This window comes from Pelophylax lessonae (genome assembly GCF_965119305.1).
Source record: "Pelophylax lessonae genome assembly, chromosome: 8".
NCBI classification, from domain to species: domain Eukaryota; kingdom Metazoa; phylum Chordata; class Amphibia; order Anura; family Ranidae; genus Pelophylax; species Pelophylax lessonae.
In genome coordinates this window covers 5,162,204-5,183,595 of record NC_138775.1, presented here as the reverse complement: position 1 = coordinate 5,183,595, position 21,392 = coordinate 5,162,204, and the positions used below count along the sequence as shown (strand labels likewise).

Here is a 21,392-nt window from a genome sequence, read left to right as displayed (position 1 = left end):
TGGCAGCAATCAGGGACACTGTAACTGGTGTAGCGGTGATCAGGGACACTGTAACAGGTGTAGCGGTGATCAGGGACACTGTAACTGGTGTGGTGGCAATCAGGGACACTGTAACTGGTGTGGTGGCCATCAGGGACACTTTACTTGGTATGGCTGTAATCAGGGATACTGTAACTGGTATGGAGGTGATCTGGGACATTGTAACTGGTTTGGCGGTGATCAGGGATACTGTAACTGGTTTGGCGGTGATCAGTGACACTGTAACTGGTGTGGAGGTGATCAGGGACACTGTAACTGGTGTGGAGGTAATCAGGAACACTGTAACTGGTGTGGAGGTGATCAGGGACACTGTAACTGGTGTGGAGGTAATCAGGAACACTGTAACTGGTGTGGAGGTGATCAGGGACACTGTTACTGTTGTGACGTTGCTCAGGGACACTGTAACTGGTGTGGAGGTGATCACGGACACTGTAACTGGTGTGCTGGTGATCAGGGACACTAACTGGTTTAGCAGTGATCAGGGACCCTGTAACTGGTGTGCTGGTGATCAGGGACCCTGTAACTGGTGTGCTGGTGATCAGGGACACTGTAACTGGTGTGACGGTGATCAGGGACACTGTAACTGGTGTGACGGTGATCAGGGACACTGTAACTGGTGTGGTGGTGATCAGGGACACTGTAACTGGTGTGGCGGTGATCAGGGACACTGTAACTGGTGTGGTGGTGATCAGGGACACTGTAACTGGTGTCCTGATTATCAGGGACACTGTAACTGGTGTGGCGGTGATCAGGGACACTGTAACTGGTGTCCTGATTATCAGGGACATTGTATCTATTTATATTCATTATATATGTTTGTAAACATTTATTATATACATTTATATTACATTTTTATTCCCATGTATCAGTATTCGGTGATTCCTCCCAGCTTGGAGTTTTTGCGCACTTTATATTGGTGGCGTTGCGCTGTGAATAACGATCGTAGCGCTCGCAGTTCAGCGTGGAAGTTTTTCGGAGGTTTTCGTGGTTTCGATGCACTTTAGACGTCTCTCTGTAGCCGGAGATCGATGACGCAGGTCCGGCCGGACAGGTGCACTTTACCTTCCTCCGCCGCGAGGCGTCTGGAAATGAAGTTTTATTGGCAGTCGCCCTCTTAGCGGTCGCTGACTTCTTTAGAGACTCTTTATGTTCCCTGCGGGGGAGGGGAATTGGCCTCGATTTTCCCCTCACTCCACTCGTGAACGCTCGGCGCGGTCTGCAGCCAATTAAGGTCCATGTGTTGTTCACGCTTCATCCTGCGGTTTGTGTGGGGGGAGGAAGTGTTTGGATGGGGGGGTGATAACGGATGGGGGGGAAGGTGACATGGGGATTGGAGGAGGGATCATCCCAATAAATATCATCCTGGACCCAGAAATCTCCACAACTCCTCACCAGAGCCGCAGAGCACAGCCACCTCGGTGAGTATACTGGAGGCACGCCTGGATCAGCATCGCACCGCTCCCTAATGACAAGATTTATTCTTTATTATTATAAATCACAGAAATCCCAAATATATTCCAATTTATTATATATACACCCGGGGGGCAGCCAATCCTCACCATAAAATCTACCTGCTCCGCTGTCTACCTAGGAGTGCTGCACAGTGACTGCGCTTATATCACAGTGCTTGTTCAGCACTGATGCTGATTGCAATGTCTGACACTGAATATAGCCAGCAGGGGGAGAAAGTGCAGGTTCTATTAAAGTATTAGAGTAATGGAAATATGGGACAGCAAATACTAGAAGTAATTTAATTATTTTAAAAATATTAATAATTTATATCACATTTATAAATATGTATAGTGTATTTTATATTACATTTATATATCTACATAGTTATATATATATATATATCTGGGTTTTTTTCCAGGTGAGTGTGCTATATTCTTCCACTTCTCCCATTACTGGCCTATAACTCTGATGGCTCATACTGCCTGCTTATATCTCACTGCTTGTTCAGCACAGATGCTGATTGCAATGTCTGACATAAACATAGCCAGTAGGGGGAGACAGTACAGGTTCTATTAGAGAAATAGAGTAATGGAAATATGGGACAGCAACTACTGGAAGTAAATTAATTATTTTAAAAATAATAATAATCATTTATATCACATTTATTTATATACATTTATATTTATAGTACATTTAAATACATTTGTATACATATTTTGTTACATTTATATATATATATTACTGGTGAGTGTGCTATAATGTTCCACTTCTCCCATTAGTAGCCTATACTTCAATAAGCTGATGGCTCATACTGCCTGCTCACATCCCAGTGCTTGTTCAGCACAGATGCTGATTGCAATGTCTGACACTGACTATAGCCAGTAGGGGGAGACAGTACAGGTTCTACTAGAGTAATAGTGTAATGGAAATATGGGACAACAATTACTGGAAGTAAATTAATTATTTTAAAAATAATAATAATCATTTATATCATATTTATTTATATAGATTTATATTATATTTAAATACATTTGTATATATTCTTTGTTAAATTTATAAATATATATTACAGGTGAGTGAGCTATACTCTTCTACTTCTCCCATTACTGGCCTATACTCTGATAAGCTGATGGCTCATACAGCCTGCTTATATCTCACTGCTTGTTCAGCACAGATGCTGATTGCAATGTCTGACATAAAGATAGCCAGTAGGGGGAGACAGTACAGAAAGAAAATTGGAAGAAAAATGTATTATTTTAAAAATGTATAATAATTTATATTACATTTATTTATATACATGTATAGTAACTTGTATATTACTTTTAAATACATTTTTGTTACATTTATATTCATGTATTTATATACCTATAACATAAATATATATTTATAGTAAAGTTATATTACATTAAAATACATTTATAGACTGTCAATTTGTATACATTTATTTATATCTAAAAATATATAAATAATAATTTATATCACATTTATACTTATAATAACATTTATATATATTTATATCACAGCTGACTGCACTTTAATGTTCCACTTCTCCCATCACTGGCCTATACTCTGATAAGCTGATGGCTCATACTGCCTGCCTTTCCATTTTATCTCATTGCTTGTTCAGCACAGATGCTGATTGCAATGTCTGACATAAAGATAGCCAGTAGGGGGAGACAGTACAGGCTGTGCATAGTACAGAGTAATGAAAATATGGGAAGTAATATATAGGAATTCTGATAATCTGTATATAAGGGTGTGGAGGCACAATGGATGTATCAGGCGTCGGATGGATTGGCAGTGACCTGGAAGCAGCGTATGAAGGGTGCATGCGGAGTCCTCTGTTCTGATTGGTCACACACAGATCTGTAGGGGGCGCCCTCTAGTGGCTGATAATATTTTAGCCAGTGCAGTCAGAAATGCAGCTATAAGAGGAACAATCAGTGAGCAGGAAGCAGAGGCTGCCAATGTAATCAGGAAATCTGTATTTTTATAATGACCTTGTATGACCCCGGAATATATTTCCCTGTGTTTGGCATCACATCTCACTGTATACAGATTATCTTCAGAAAATCCTTATTTTTTTTTCTGTGAATGTTGCAAAGTTTCTCACCTGGAGATCCTGCCAGTAACAGCACTTCCTGTTGCAGGGAGACAACGCTGCTGCTAATTGCAAGGCAGTGTCCTAAAATTTATTATATTCAAAATTCAAATTTTGGAAGATGGTTATATTCTTTCTACTTCATTCTTTTCTATTTTTTTCTTTTAGTTTTTTTCTTTTAGTTTTTTCTTTTCTTTTCTTTTCTTTTCTATTCAAATGCAAATTTATTCTATTTGAAATTTGAAAATAGTTATGTTGGTATATTATTTCTATGTTATTCTATTATTTTCAATGTTATTATTTTATTTTTTATTTTTATTAATATTCTATTCAAAATTCAAAATTTCAGAAGATGGTTATATTCTTTCTAATCCATTCTATTCTATTGTTTTTTATACTCTATTTTTTTTCTTTTCTTTTCTATTACATTCTAGTTTTTTTTTTCTTTTATATTCTGTTCAAATTCAAATTTATTGTATTAGAAATTTGAATTGCGGAAAACGGTTATGTTGGTATATTCTTTCAATGTTATTCTTTTTTTTTTTTTTTCCTATTCTAATGTCTTCTATTCTAATATTTTATTTTTATTTCTATTATTATTATATTCAACATTTGAAGATGGTAATCTTTTTTATTCTATTCTTTTCTATTTTTTTATTCTATTCTATTCCATTCCTTTATTTTCTATTCAATTTTATTTTATTCTGTTCTTTTATTTTGTATTCTATTTTGTTCTGTTTTACTTAAAAACGGCTGCACAAATACAGTGTGACATAAAAAAAATTGCAATGACTGCTATTTTATTCTCTAGGGCCTCTGCTAAAAAATATATATAATGTTTGGGGGTTCTAAGTAGTTTTCTACCAAAAAAAAATAATATAATGCTTGGGGGTTCTAAGTTGTTTTCCTATAAAAAAAAAATGTTTGGGTGTTCTAAGTAGTTTTCTAGAAAAAAAAAAAATATATATATATATAAATTGCCTGGGGGTTCTATGTAATTTTCTAGCAAAAAAATATTATGCTTGGAGGTTCTAAGTAGTTTACCTAACAAAAAATATATATATATATATATATATATATATATATATATATATATATATATAATGTTTGGGGGTTCTAAGTATTTTTCTAGCAAAAATATATATATATATATATATATAATACTTGGGAGTTCAAAGTAGTTTTCTAGCAAAAAAAAAAATAAAATATATATATATATATATATATATATATATATAAAATGCCTGGGGGTTCTATGTAATTTTCTAGCAAAAAAATATTATGCTTGGAGGTTCTAAGTAGTTTACCTAACAAAAAAAAAAAAAATATATATATATATATATATATATATATATATATATAATGCTTGGGGGTTCTAAGTAATTTTCTAGCAAAAAAAAAAAAAAAATATATATATATATATATATATATATATATATATATATATATATATAATGTTTGGGGTTCTAAGTAGTTTTCTAGCAAAAGAAAAAAATATATAACGTTTGGGGGTTCTAAGTATTTTTCTAGCAAAAAAAAATATATATATATATATATATATATATATATATATATATATATATATATATATATATATAATGCTTGGGAGTTCAAAGTAGTTTTCTAGCAAAAAAAAAAAAAAAATATATATATATATATATATATATATATAAAATGCCTGGGGGTTCTAAGTAATTTTCTAGCAAAAAAATAATATTATGCCTGGAGGTTCTAAGTAGTTTTCCTAACAAAAATAAATATATATATATATATATATATATATATATATATATATATATATATATAAAATTTTTGGGGGTTCTAAGTAATTTTCTAGCAAAAAAGAATATATATATATATATATATATATATATAATGTTTGGGGGTTCTAAGTATTTTTCTAGCAAAAAAAAAAATAAATAAATATATATATATATATATATATATATATATATAATGCTTGGGAGTTCAAAGTGGGTTTCCTAGCAAACAAAGAAAAAATGATGTTGGGGATCCTAAGTAGTTTTCTGGCAAATATATATATATATATATAAAATGCTTAGGGGTTCTAAGTAATTTTCTAGCAAAAATAAAAATATATATTGCTTGGGGGTTCGAAGTAGTTTTCCTAGCAAAAAAAAAAACAAATGATGTTTGGGGGTCCCAAGTAGTTTTCTAGCAAAAAAAAAAAAAAAAAAAAAAAGATATATATATATATATATATATATATATATATATATATATTTTGCTATATATTTTTTGTTATATAAATATATAATGCTTGGGGGTTCTAAGTCGTTTTCTAGCAAAAAAAAAAAATTAAAAATATATATATATATATATATTTTTTTTTTTTTTTTTGCTATATATTTTTTATTTTATATATATATATATAATGTTTGGGGGTTCTAAGTAGTTTTCCTAGAAAAAAAATATATAATGTTTGGGGGTTCTAAGTAATTTTAAAGCAAAAAAACCCAGATTTTTATTTGTAAACAAAATGTGTCAGAATAGGTCTTGTCCTTAATAAGTAGTATCAATATACTGGGGATTATTTACTAAACCTGCATGGTGCAAAATCTGGTGCAGCTCTGCATAGAAACCAATCAGCTTCCAGGTTTTATTGTCAAAGCTTAATTGAAGAAGCTGAAGTTAGAAGCTGATTGGCTCCCATGCAGAGCTGCACCAAATTCTGAGTGCTCCAGTTTTAGTAAATCTCCCCCAATGTGCCTCACCCCGCATTCATCACTGACTCCAGCAGGTCCTAAATAATAGAAGCAAATATATTCTGACCCATTCCTAAACTCAGACCTTTCCCCTTTTGTCCACCCACCCACCTTCTCCCCACCTCTCTTGTCCCCCTGGTGCCCTTTTCTGGGCAGAGTCCATACATACCTCCGGTCAGAACCGCCCAGCCCAGATGTTGGGTCTAACAGAGATCTCGCTGTGTTTGATTCTAGAAGTGTTCAGCACCTCCTCGGCTGAAGTCTCCTTTCCTGTGGAAATCGGGCAGAGAGCAGAATGAAGACCCTGGGTGTCCTCCTCTTCCTGGCGCTGGCCGCTGTGGTCGCCCTCGCTTACGGTACGCAAAATTAATGGTAATGTTGTGTAATGACAGAGTACAAGGGGGCTTGGATGGTGATCCTCCAAATGATAGGCTGTGCATGGGAAAGGAACAATGTTACAATCTAGTCAATGAAAATAGGTGGGGGGGGGGGGGGGATTTATATTGTTATTAAAAATCTTTGATTGTCTGCTTTGTGAAGGCCAGTCAGCTTCCTTCACCCCAAACTCCCTCATCCATGGCTTTATGGACCTTGATGTGTTCACTGGTCCAAATTCCAAATCATTTGGTGGAGGGGGGGATTATGGTGGGGGGGTGTTTTTCAGGGGTTGGGCTTTATAGACCTTGCTTTGCGCAGTCATGTTGGAACAGGGAGGGGCCATCCCCAAACTCCTCCCATAAAGTTGGGAGCATGAAATTGTCCAAAATGTAATCAGTGCTAAAAATATGCACTGTTACTGTAATAATGACACTGGCAGGGAAGGGGTTAACCCATGGGGAGATCAAAGGGTTAAATGTATGCCTAGGGGGTGTTTTCTAACTGTGAGGGGGGGGGCTTATGGAATCAACACAGAGACCTGTGATCCTAAATAGGAGGAGCTCTGTATTGATTCCTGAGAGAACAACGGTCGGCTGTGTTTACAACACGCCGTTCTCTCGCCATGGGAAGCGATCGAGGTTTCCCTGTGAATCAGCTTCCCCGCTGGCGAATGGGGGCGTGCTCGAGCCTCCTGCAGCACACACGTCCCCCCAGGATCGCTCCTGTGGACCGCAGGTACGGCGATTTGTGCAGCCTGCCTCAGTATATATGCGGGGGGGGGGGGGGTGGTCGTCAAACGGCTAATTTGGAACCACTCATCAATATGAGGATAGGAGATGCCTATCAATAAAAAAAAAAATTATTTTCCAAAATATCTTTATTGAGAATCAAAAAGGTAACATACAGGAAATTCATAAGAATAATAAGAATAAAATAATGAGTTTGCAACAACAGAGGTAAAGAAAAACAAGAAGGAATGCGAATGGTGAAACAAAATTCAATTCCCGGACGGGAGTATCATAACTTGGACATGAGTGAGAACAATCAAGTTATATATCTATAAAATTTTATAGAACAATGATTATGTTAGGTTATATATAAAACCTTTTAGATCGATCGCTACCTCGATCACAGTCATTATATGAATAATAATAAAAAAAAGCAGCCAAATCAAATCTCCCAGAGGGCATTTCACTGAACGGTGCTGCTGATGACTTTTCCAGGGAAAAAATGTTCTCTATTTCCTCTGCTGGAGAACACACAACCCCCTCCCCTGATATATTCTATAAAATGTAAGGGAAAAAAATCAACTGTATATTAAAAAAAAAAAAAAAAAAAAAACATTGTCAGAATAAATACAAGAAAAGAGTGTGTTGACTCAATTTTCAGTTTGTAGGTTTTTTTTTTTTTCTTTTTTTTTTTTCTTTTTTGGTTTTTTTTTTAGATCAACATTTGTTAAACTGTTTTTAGAAGGAAAATGTAAATTAAGGAACATTTGCAAATAAATACTGTAAATAAATAAATAAAGTATGTAAATTAATTATCTAAAAAACTAATAATAATTCTATATTTTGGTAATTTTTATTAGTCCATCTTATTATTATTATAAATAAAATGATAAAGATAATAATAATAATAAATATAATATAATATATATATATATATATATATATATATATATATATATATATATATATATATAATATAATAAAAACATATATATATATATATATATATATATATATATATATATATATATATATATATATATATACAAAATATAAATAAAATGATAAATATAATAACAATAATAATAATAATATTATATTATATTTATATTATATTATATTTATTATAATATATATATATATATATATATATATATATATATATATATTATATTTATTATTATTATTATTATTATTATTATTATCTTATCTTTTTATTGGTCCATCTTTATATAACATTTGTACTTAGTGATGGGAGTTATCTTCTAGATCAGTCTATATTGAAATATATTAATAAGACTAAGAGCATTTTTTAGTATAGTTTTAGTAGTAATAAATACAGCTGAAAAAGATTCCTGACCTCATTCTTATTTTCCATATTAGTAAAGAAATAGGTGTGTTCTATACATTATGTATGCTGCATAGCAATAAGCAAATGGCTCATAGGTTCTACATTTGGGCAATTTCACAAAATAAATAAATAAATAAATAAAATAAATGAATATCCTATTTATTGTCATCAATATTGATTTTATTTTTGTCACTCTGTTTCAGATTCCCATGAAAGTCACGAGTCTTATGAAAGTTATGGTGAGATGATTGTTTTTCTTTAAATCTTATGTAACCCAATAAACATAGGAAATGACTGAGCAGAGACTTTTATTGCTCTCTGCTACCCAGATGTAAAATTTTGGATGGAGCTGTTGCTTGGAAGAAGATACATTTGATTAGATAGAGAAAAACACGACTTTCCTAAAGTGTCTGTCCAATCAAAACAGTTTTTGGTGAATGTTAGAGAAATAAAAATGTTAGGTGGTTAGATTCTATAATTCTGACACACTGTTGGTGAAATCTCTGCGCTGAGTTCCCAGGTCCACCAACCTTCTCTGCCCAAACTGCCAGATGGACAGAACAGACCCGTGAATTATGGCAGAGAGATATCACCACAAAGGCCTTCAAGAAGTCCCACCATAAATACATTGACCAAACTTGTCTCAATATATCTCCTAAACCGCCCTCTCCACTCTTCCCATAACCTCTTGCGCTCTAGTTCCCCCGTCAACTCCTCCAGGACTTCCCTAGAGCCTCTCCCATCCTCTGGAACTCTCTACCTCAATCTATCCAGCTATCTCTACTTTGGCCACATTTAGGTGATTCCCTGAAAACGCATCTCTTTAGGGAAGCCTATCCCATCTCTACCTAACAACTGCAATTTTATTTCTTCTATCAGCTCATCCCCAACAGTTATTACCATTTGTACCACTTGCTCTTCCCTATAAGATTGTAAGCTCTCAGGAGCAGGTCCCTCCTAACCCTTTTATATTGAATTGCATTGTAACTGTGCTGTTTCCCTTTATCTTGTAAAGCTCTGTGGAAACTGTTGGCGCCATATAAATCCTGTATACATTTCCAACAAGCCCATTTGTGAGAATTTGATCATTAGATTGACTTCTCAGGAATGCAAATAGCCATAGATGATTTGGAATTCAGGCCGATCCCTGCTGAACCAGTCAAATTTCAATCCATCGATTGCCAGCTTAAAAAAGAGGGAGGTAGCAATTGACCTCTAACTGAGGTCTAAAATGGGATTGTCCACAAATTGGGCTTCTGCCAGGGGAGGAGCTGACAGGCAAAAATGGGAAAGGAAAATACAATATTCAGCACTTCTTTGGATAAGCATTTCTACATTATTTATAGACCAGCAGTCATTCTTCAGTGCTCATGAGACATCTTCTTCAGGAACTCAGTATGCTGCTGTTGGTGCTGTATAAATCCTGTATACATTTCCAACAAGGCAATTTGTGAGAAGTTGATCATTAAATTGACTTTTCAGGAATGCAAATAGCCATAGATGGTTTAAAATTTGGGCCAATCGCTGCTGAACCATTTCAAATTTCAATCCATGAATGGCCAGCTTAAAAAAGAGGGAGGTAGCAACTGACCTCTAACTGAGGTCCACAATGGGATTGTCCACAAATTGGGCTTCTGCCAGGGGAGAAGCTGACAGGTAAGAATGGGAGAAGGAAAATACAATATTCACCACTTCTTTGGATAAGCATTTCTATATTATTTATAGACCAGCATTCATTCTTCACTGCTCATCATGAGACATGTTCCTCGGGAGCTCAGCATGCTGCTATGTTTTTTGTGTGCACAGCTCGCCTTGATTTTATTCATAGATTGGACAATATTGTACCTCCGATGCTAGTTTTTTTACAAATAATTATTATTTTTTTATTTAATGTCCTCAGACCCCTTTGTGAACTCCAGAACTGCCAACACCTTCATGCGCACCCAGCAAAGGCCCTCAAGAATGAACGAAAGGTAACAACCGATTCTTATAAAAATAAATCATCGATTGGAGTTCTGCGAATTTCAGCCGTTAGCATTGTACACTGAAAACACTCAGTTCCACGCAGGGACAAGATTCCATGCATATGACTGGAGGACCGGCACACTAACTGCAGAGGTGCCAAATGGGGCTCCAATGTGATTACAAGATTTGCAGGGCAAGGCAGCAGATTCACTTTATTGGTGGCTCCACCAAGAGCTCACACTTTCCTTTCCTTCTCTCTCCCGCTGCTCCGTTCACCTGTCCAGAGTGATAGAAATATACTCACTCCCCTTTTTTTTTTGTGACAGCCCTGGTGCTTTGTGATTGGCTGCTAAGCACCCAGGACTGTCACACGGGGACAGAGAAAGAGTCCTTAGTGCCTTACTGCTAAATAGCCTCCAAGTCGAGCCCTGGACCTTCTACAAGGTTTCCTCTCTTAGTTTCCCACAGGCAGAAAGAGTTTCACTTTTTGAATCGAATTACTGAAATAAATGATGTTTTTTGGTGATTTTCTAATTATTTTTAGATGCACCTTGTAGAGCTTTTTTCAACAAATAAAGATCCAAGTTGGGTTTTCAGGAATTCTGTGGGAAACTAAGAGAAGAAACCAGTGGCGGCTGGTGCATTGGGGGCGCAGGGGGCCGCCCACCCCTATCCATATGTCCAGCCCCCTAATCTACATGCAGGGCGGCGGAAGCATGGAGTTCAATGGGGCTTTTTTTTTTTTTTTAGCATGTGATTAGAGCCAGAGGCTCTAATAGGCTAATAAAAAGGGTGGGCTCGGGGGCGCAGTGGCCCACCCAGTTGTGTGACAATAGCGAATGAATATTCGCTATTGTCACACGGATCCTCCTCCTGGCCAATCAGGAAGCAGGTCTGAGACCCGTTTCCCGATTGGCGGAAAGGAGAAGCCATGCCATTGGTCATGGAGGAGGAGGGAGGAGACACAGAAGACTGAGGGGGAAGAAGGCAAAGCCGCCGTTTGCTGCTGCTGCCTGCCCTCCCTCCACATATCCAGGCAGGGTGAGTGCGGTCGGGTGGGGGGGTGGTATGGTGCAGTCCGTCTGCCCCCCCCCCCGGGCCATGGAGCACCAGCCACCACTGGAAGAAACCTTGTAGAAGGTCCAGGGCGTGACCTTTTATATATAATGAATGGGAACAGTTGAGACGTGAGGAATGATTGAACATAACAGCAAATAACAATCGAATCCTCCCCAGTAACCAATTTCCTTTTATTTCAGAATCCGCGAGCGCAACAAGAGCCCCCAAGAACGCCAACGCGAGGTCTGCGAGGACTACAGACCCTGCGACCGCTACGCCCTGCGACACGGCTACAGCGCCGCCTACAGGAAATACTTCGGGCAGCGCACCGGGGGGAAATAAGATGATCAGATGAGATCAGCGATCCCCACACACATGAAGATCTCGGAGTCCACCGATTAGACCAGGACCACTTTCCATCCACCTTCCCATCCCATCAAAGACTCCAAAAGGGGGTCAATAAAACCAAATACGAGTTGGTTTATGTAGAAGAGCTAACACTCCATTCAGATCTCCGTGTGGCACTATCCATATTATACAGAGACATTGTATTGATCATATTGTTACTTTGTAACCATTTTAGGGTGAAGAGGAAGTGATTGGCTGTATCATTGGATGGGATTACTGGGTGGGGTTTTATTTCTGATCTGATTGATGGTATTGGAGTCACTTTAATATAGACTAACCTGTAACCTTCTCCTGAGGCCCCGGAGGGCCCATTTGTTACCCGTCTCTGTATTTTATTATCTGTTGTCTACTCAGCACTTTATACGTTTTATCAGATCCGGAATGGCGGCCGCGGCGAGTCCCAGGAGGGCGCCCGGCGATCACACAGATATAATCCATTCTATTTCACGTTTTCAGAGTCGCTCACTATCTCTGTGTCTTGCTTCCATCACATGACCTTTTTTTTTTTTCCACAAATAAAATGCTGCTTTTATAATGGAAATCTGCCCTCTGCTGGCTTATTTTATTATCACACACAAATAAAGTGCACCTGTCATCAGATAGATTATTTCAGGTTAGGTTAAGCAATGTGTCAGCGTGACCCTTCCAGGTATTTATTACCTCCCACAGAGATCCCACTGTGGGAAGGTAGAAGAGGATCAGTGTTTGCATAAGGCAGTACAGCTGGCACTCCTGCTCAGCAGGTGCCTGGGCTCCGCTTTTGAACTGATGGGGCCCGGGCCCAGTACAAGAGGGCTGGCTGTACTGCCTTATTAGCGGCCCTGCTCTTTCCCACCCAAAGTCTCTCTGACACTCTAAATTCCAGGTCCCATTGAGGACTTCCCAATCCTGAGGGAACTGTACATCAGTCAGCTCCCTCCCCCACCGGACTACCCCGGGACCCCTCACCCTGCATAGGTGAGAGCCCCTGAGTACTAAAAATGTCTCCTATCATTCTCCCTTAAAGAGAACACAACTCTCTCTGAGCCTCCGAATTCCAGGTCCCATTGAGGACTTACTAACCCTGAGGGAACTGTACATCAGTCCGCTCCCTCCCACCGGACTACCCCCGAACCCCTCACCCTGCATTGGTGAGAGCCCCTGAGTACTAAAAATGTCTCCTATCATTCTCCCTTAAAGAGAACACAACTCTCTCTGAGTCTCCGAATTCCAGGTCCCATTGAGGACTTATCAAGCCTGAGGGAGCTGTACATCAGTCCGCTCCCTCCCCACCGGACTACCCCGAAACCCCTCACCCTGCATAGGTGAGAGCCCCTGAGTACTAGAAAAAAATCTCCTATCATTCTCCCTTAAAGAGAACACCGCTCTCTCTGAGTCTCCGAATTCCAGGTCCCATTGAGGACTTACCAATTCTGAGGGAATTGTACATCAGTCCACTCCCTCCCCCACCAAACTACCCTGGAACCCCTCACCCTGCATAGGTGAGAACCCCTGAGTACGAAAAATGTCTCCTATCATTCTCCCTTAAAGAGAACACAACTCTCTCTGAGCCTCCGAATTCCAGGTCCCATTGAGGACTTACTAATCCTGAGGGAACTGTACATCAGTCCGCTCCCTCCCACCGGACTACCCCCTCACCCCTCACCCTGCATAGGTGAGAGCCCCTGAGTACTAAAAATGTCTTTCCCTTAAAGAGAACACAGCTCTCTCTGAGTCTCCGAATTCCAGGTCCCATTAAGGACTTACTAATCCTGAGGGAACTGTACATCAGTCCTCTCCCCCTCCACCGGACTACCCCGGGACCCCTCACGCTGCATAGGTGAGAACCCCTGAGTACTAAAAAAATGTCTCCTATCATTCTCCCTTAAAGAGAACACAGCTCTTTCTGAGCCTCCAAATTCCAGGTCTCATTGAGGACTTACTAATCCTGAGGGAACTGTACATCAGTCTGCTTCCTCCCCACCGGACTACCCCGGAACCCCTCACCATGCACCCTTAAAGAGAACACAATTTAAATAATGGGGAAATATACCCGCTGTCCACGACACATCCCTGACATCCGTTACGGTTGTCATATTAGGACAAATAGCACCCAACTTGAAGGTTGCCCCTGTAGCACTGGCCCCGCAAGGGCCGTTAGTAACTGGTTCCCCTATTCCTGCAAAGCCAGGCAGCACACATTGTCCCCCTGCATCCAAACACAAGAAGTCAGTCCCTTGGTTTTGTTTTTATGTTTTATTAGGGGGTAACAACAGAGGCGTAACTAGAAACTTCAGGGCCTCGGTGCAAGAAAATACGAAAGGCCCCCCGGACCCCTGGCCGGGGCCCTTCCCTTCAAGCCTGGGGCTTTTCCCACTGATCCTGGGGCCCTTTACTCTTGTTGTGGGGCCCTTTATTACGGTCCCGCAGCGGGACCCTTTCACAAGTTCTGCAGTGGGCCCCCTTCCTGCCATCTTGGGGCCTCCCCACGGTGGTGGAATGCCAGGGCCCGGTTGCAAGTGTGACCTTTGCGATCCTGGAAGTTCACCCACTGGTGTCAGTAGTTTTTATTTTTTTGGTATTTTAATTGTATTATTTTTTATCATTTTATTTTATTTTTTTTTACAATGTGACTGACTATGACTCTGTCCATTCAGAAAAGGAAGGAGCTGGTAAATTACATTTCTCTATCGCTCATTGACAGACGTAGTCTTCTTGATTCTCAAGAGCTGGGTTATGTTGTCTCCGCAGGAGTAGGACTAGGCAGAATGACAAAACGTTCTGGCTCCACCCTAGGGGGCAGTCCCTGAGGGTATATCCTCCCTCTCTCTGCTACAGGGAATCAGTTTTTTTCTGTCTAGTCAGGAGTAAGGACCTAAGTTCCTTGCTGGGATCTTTTGGTCCTGGCAAGACTTTTTTTTTTTTTTCTTTAAGAAAAAGACATTTTTTAGGTAGTTTTCTCCAGTGTTTTTTTCCTGTGAGATCTTCAAGCAAAGATGCCGGACTGGGCGACACTTGTGGTCACCCCAGCCGGCCTACGAGCGCGTGCAGACCAGGCATTGCGCTTGGTCGGCCGCGACACATTCAAGTAAGTATGCGGGGCCGGGCGACGGGCTGGATGTGAGATCCAGTGGTCACCCCGGTTTCTGCCTAAAAGCGCGTGCAGACCAGTGCGCTGAGTCGGCCGCGACGGAGTCCCAGTAAAGGGACTGACTTTGCGAGTTAAAAGCTCGCTTGGACGCCAGGACCAGAGAGTCGAGGCGTCCACAAACCCCCACCTCGGTGGAGAGGGTATTATGAAGAGAGGGTGCCTGTCGGTTCGGTATGGTGAGTAAAACGTTCCCTTTTTTCCTCATTATGAGGCAGTATATATTATGGGCCCCTCCATATATGGTCAGTATATATCTGATACTTACAAGTCCCCCTTGTAATACAGCATGTGTTTGTGGGAAGTGGACTTGGTTCAAGAGCTAACACTCTACCCAGCAGACTGTAACATTACAGCAAACATAGGAGGTATAATCCTACCTTATGTGCAGTGTATCTCTGTAGATCCATATGTCACCTCTCAGCAGAGTGCAGGTGGATGTGCTGGGAAGACGATATCGGCGGTCCGCCGCCATTTTGCCGTAGACCGAATGCATGTATGTCCTCAGGTCACGCCGGCCGCCATGTTTTTGGAGTCTTATGTCTCTTCTATGGGGGCGGCCATGTTTTGTGAGCCCAGCTTCCTCGTGGAGGGCTGGGAACGCTGGAAGGCGTACACAGGGGGCGGAGCCACGCCTTCTGCCCGGGAAAAAGCAAACAGCTCCTTCCAGTCTGTGTAAGACAGACGCTGACTGCAGTTTGTTGGAAACTGCACTGCATCGGTTGGTGAGCCTTGGGGGTCCCTCTCTCTCTCTCTGGGATCGAGAAGCAGGTACTCTGAGGGGCGCTATTGCGCTAGGGGGAGACACACAAAAAAAAAAAAAAAAGTTTTTTTGTTTATTGCTGGCAAAAGTGTCCTGTATTAACATGGACCCTGCCACTCATGTATCTCCTCCGGATCCCCTCGAGGGGTCTGCGGGATCCTCCAGCACCCCATTGACAATTGAATCTTTGTCAGCTATTATGGAAACTTTTGTGTCCCGGGTGGAAGTGGCTTGTCAGGGACAGGGCGCAAGAAAGCGACCCCCGCCTAACCCCTTATTATCTGAAACCTCGGATTCAGACTCTGAGCCTATTTCTGCAGTTGCAGGTACTTCATCTGGTATTGGTGTCTCGGGTCCTGTCTCTTCAGACAGTGAGGAGGATGTTTCGGCATCTGCCATAGCCCGAGAGGAAGCGTTGGTAAACGCACTCATTGTATCTGTTCAAGAGACTTTAAGGTTACAGGGTATTCCATCAGAAATAGCTGAAACTGAGATCCCTTTTGGGACTAAAAAGCGCATCAAAGTGGCAAAGGTTTTTCCATTGCCCAAATGTTTTGGCAATCCAATCGATGAAGAATGGCGTCTGCCAAAACGCACTTTTAATATTTCCAAACGCATTAACAGGCGTTATCCATTTGAGGAAACCCTTATTAAGAAATGGACAGAACCACCTGTGGTGGATTCACCTATTGCTAGATTGAATAAAGCCACGGTTATTCCTTTAGAAGACGCTCCGTCTTTTAAAGATCCAGTGGATCGCAAGATAGAAGCTATGTCTCGCACCATGTTTTCCTTGATTGGATCAGCTTTCAGACCTATAATAGCTATTGGTCTGGTTTCGCAGGCTGTAACTGAATGGACCAAGTGGTTACGCCGGGACTTAGAAGAAGTCCCTCAGGCGGTATCAGATTTGTTGGAACAAATGATACAGGGATTACAGTTTGTATGTGATGCGGCGTTAGACGCCACTCCATTATTGGCGCGAGCATCAGTCTCAGCAGTGGTTCTCAGGCGTACACTGTGGCTAAAAGGTTGGATAGCCGACCAAGGTTCCAAAAAAGCATTGGCTAATATCCCCTTTTCAGGAGAGCGTCTATTTGGAGCCAACTTAGATGAGATCATTAAGGATCTCACCGGTGGAAAAAGCACCTTTTTACCGCAAAATTTTAAAGGTAAAGGAACTCGTCAAAGACGAGGGCCTTCTTTTTCTGCTCACAAGAGGTTTTTTCGTCCAGCGGGTGAAAAAACTAAGTCCTCCAAAGCTCCTGCAGGAGGCGTCAGGGGTCGGTGGTCGGGCAAGCAAAAGCCCGCCCCCTCCAGACCCGAAGATAAACCATCCAAAGCCTGAAGGTGCGCCCCCACCCATAACTGGGGTGGGGGGACGTCTTCGCCGGTTCCCGGATCCATGGCTTTCCAGAATCCCGGACAAATGGGTTTGCGAAGTCATAAAGTCAGGGTACAAGATCGAGTTTCGATCTCTCCCACCGGCGCGATTCTTCCCTTCCAATATCCGACTATCTCCGGATCGTCTAGAAGATCTGCGGAGAGCAGTCACAGATCTACTACAACAAGGAGTGGTAGTCCACGTTCCTTGGACAGAACGGTTTCAAGGGTTTTATTCAAACCTGTTTACAATACCCAGGAAAGAGGGCAAAGTGCGTCCAATTCTGGACTTAAGAGCACTCAATTCTTTCGTCAACATAAGAAGATTCAGAATGGAGTCCATTCGCACGGTAGCAGCCTTCCTGCATCCAGGGGATGTCCTAGCGTCCATAGACATCAAGGACGCCTATCTTCACATTCCCATTTTCGCAGGACATCAGCGTTTTCTACGCTTTTCCGTAGAGGAGAACCACTATCAGTTTGTGGCGTTACCTTTCGGTCTCGCCACGGCTCCGCGGGTCTTCACAAAAGTGTTGGCCCCCATGTTGGCACTTCTGCGCCAAAGAGGTATATCGATTCTAGGTTACCTAGACGATCTTCTGCTTCATGCAGAATCTCCTCAGACCTTGCTACAAAACATAGAGATTACTATGATTTCTTTACAGGAATTCGGGTGGCTGGTGAACCAGCAAAAGTCATTTCTGGTTCCCACCCAGAGGCTCGAATATCTGGGTCTAATTCTAGACACAGTCAGGACGAGAGTTTTCCTTCCGGTAGGGAAACTTCGAAAGATTCAATCAGCAGTCCAGTTGTTACTGTCCAACAGCTGGTCTTCCCTTCGGACGTGCATGAGGGTTCTGGGGTTGATGGTGGCTTCATTCGAAGCAGTCCCATTTGCCCAGTCCCATACCCGAATTCTTCAGCAAGAGATTCTTCTCAGATGGAATCGGAATCCGGAATCCCTGGACAATCAGATACGATTGAGCAAACAGACCAGAGAGTCTCTGGTTTGGTGGCTTCGGTCTCCAATGCTCAGCCAGGGAAAGTCATTTCTGCCAATATATTGGACGATAGTGACCACGGATGCCAGTCTATCCGGATGGGGAGGAATTCTTGGTCAGTTATCTGTCCAGGGACTTTGGTCCCCAGAAGAATCCAGATTACCGATAAATGTATTGGAACTGAGAGCGATCAGACTTTGTCTGATTCACTGGACCGAGCAGCTCCAGGGCAGCCCGGTTCGGATCCAGTCGGACAATGCCACGGCCGTGGCTTATGTCAATCATCAGGGGGGCACCAAGAGTGTCCGAGCGGCCAAAGAAGTGGCTTGCATTCTTCGCTGGGCGGAACGTTTTGTTCCAGCAATCTCTGCGGTGTTCATTCCGGGGGTGGAGAATTGGCAGGCAGATTATCTCAGCCGTCAGACCCTGGATCAGGGGGAATGGTCCCTCCATCCAGACGTTTTCCACCAGTTGTGCCTACGGTGGGGCACCCCGGATGTGGATCTGTTGGCATCACGATTCAACAGGAAAGTTCAGAGATTCGTGGCTCGCTCCCGCGATCCTCTAGCAGAAACCGCAGACGCACTGATCGCCCCATGGGGGCAATACCAGCTAATATATGCCTTCCCTCCTCTCGCGTTACTGCCAAGACTTCTTCGCAGGGTAGAGGAGGAAGGAATCCCAGTAATCCTGGTAGCTCCGGACTGGCCTCGTCGAGCTTGGTACGCCGACATGGTCAGACTGGTGGCGGACGTCCCATGGAGACTTCCTCTCAGGGAGGATCTACTGTCTCAGGGACCGATCTTCCATCCTGCTTTACGATCGCTGGCTTTAACGGCCTGGCTATTGAGACCCAGGTGCTGAAGGACAAAGGTTTGTCAGCTTCAGTTATTCCTACTCTAGTTGAAGCAAGGAAAGCGACTTCCAGAAAGATTTATCATCGCACATGGAAGTCCTACATTGCATGGTGTGAACCTTTGGGGTTCCGTCCTCGGTCTTATTCGATTAGTCGAATATTGGCTTTTCTGCAACAAGGGGTTGAGCAGAAACTGGCCTTGAGTACTATCAAGGGTCAGGTCTCAGCATTAGCCATCTTCTTTCAGAAGCCTTTGGCTACTCATTCCTTGGTGCGGAATTTCATCCAGGGGGTGCGACATCTGGCTCCGCCAGTGCACGCGCCGTTACCCCCCTGGGATCTTAATTTAGTGTTGTCGGTTCTTCAGAAAGATATTGAAGATATTAGGGAGATTCCTCTACCTACGTTGTCCCAGAAGGTGGCCTTCTTGGTGGCTATTACTTCTGCACGCAGGGTGTCAGAACTGGCCGCATTATCTTGTCGTTCACCATATCTGGTGGTTCATAGAGATAAGGTGGTTTTTCGTCCGAATCCATCCTTCCTACCAAAAGTAGTTTCAGAATTTCATCTGAATGAAGAAATTGTATTACCTTCCCTGTGTCCTAAGCCCAGTCATCCTCGGGAATTTGCTTTGCACTCCTTGGATGTGGTCCGGGCGATCAGGGTATACTTGAAAACGACAGACTTGTTTCGCAAGACGGATTCACTTTTTGTGATCCCAGATGGACCCAAAAAGGGGTTGCCTGCATCTGCCGCGACCATTTCCAAATGGATCAGACAGACGGTAGTACAGGCTTATTCTATTAAGGGTCGGGAGCCCCCGTTCCCTGTTAAGGCGCACTCCACTCGGGCACTTAGTGCGTCATGGGCCTTTCGCCATCAGGCGTCAGTGGTCCAGGTGTGCAAGGCGGCTACCTGGTCGTCGGTGCATACCTTCTCTAAACATTATAAAGTTGATGTAATGGCATCGTCTGATGCCTCATTTGGCCGCAAGGTTTTGCAGGCCGCAATTTGAGGAGACCAGTGGTCTACCTCGAGGGTTTTTTTCCGTTGGAAAATTTTTTCTTTTAGTCTCATTCTTTGTTTATAATGAGCCTTTAAAACTTCTAGTTTGGCACCGGTTGGGCCTACTAGATTGGATTTGATTTTGTCAATCCCACCCCTCATTTGTGGCACTGCTTCTGGATGTCCCAGCTCTTGAGAATCAAGAAGACTACGTCTGTCAATGAGCGATAGAGAAAAATGGATTTTCTCTTAAGCTCATTGACAGACGTAGTACCCGCCCCTCTATCATTGAGTTGGGTTGGGTTAAATTCTCTGTACTGCTTTAAACAGAACTGATTCCCTGTAGCAGAGAGAGGGAGGATATACCCTCAGGGACTGCCCCCTAGGGTGGAGCCAGAACGTTTTGTCATTCTGCCTAGTCCTACTCCTGCGGAGACAACATAACCCAGCTCTTGAGAATCAAGAAGACTACATCTGTCAATGAGCTTAAGAGAAAAGGATTTTACGGTAAGTTCTTACAAAAATCCATTTATTTACTGACCCCTTCCTGGTTCTCTATTGTGACACACTCCCTGCAGCAGCCAGCAGGAGAGGGAAGGGAGCACAGTAGGGGGGGGGGGACACAGGGGCCCAGAAACAGCAGAACACAAGTGAACTGGATAGGAGGAGTGGCGGGGGCGGCATACAGAGGAACCAATCTCCTCCATTTTCCTCCTGCAGCTACAGGGGGAAAAAGGAGGACAGTGATTTCTCTACACGCTGCCCCACCGCCCCTCCTATCCAGGTGTACAGGGGAGCTGCACAGGCCCCTGGCGCATGGGGCCCGGTTGCAATTGAAACCACTGCAACCCCTGTAGTTACGCCCCTGGGTAAAAACTTGGATAGGTGAAGGGACTTATGGGAAGTCCAACTTGAACCAAAAACAACAACAGGGGACAACTTCCTCCCTACATACAAAGTCCTGAATTAGAGCTGCCGGAGTAATAGTTAAAAAATCGATTCAACCCCCCTTACGATCCAAATCCGGCATTTCCATGATTCAAGTGCAGA

General features: G+C 42.0%; 1 protein-coding gene across 1 annotated transcript; it reads left to right on the top strand.

Moving 5' to 3' along the window:
- The first annotated feature begins 1,363 nt into the window (after positions 1-1,363).
- LOC309561314 (matrix Gla protein-like) lies at positions 1,364-12,748 on the top strand. Its single transcript, XM_082265172.1, has 5 exons — positions 1,364-1,457; positions 6,553-6,674; positions 8,979-9,014; positions 10,676-10,748; positions 12,000-12,748. The coding sequence occupies exons 2-5, from the start codon at positions 6,614-6,616 to the stop codon at positions 12,139-12,141; spliced, it is 312 nt and encodes a 103-aa protein (XP_082121298.1). The 5' UTR covers positions 1,364-1,457; positions 6,553-6,613; the 3' UTR covers positions 12,142-12,748.
- Positions 12,749-21,392: the final 8,644 nt, after the last annotated feature.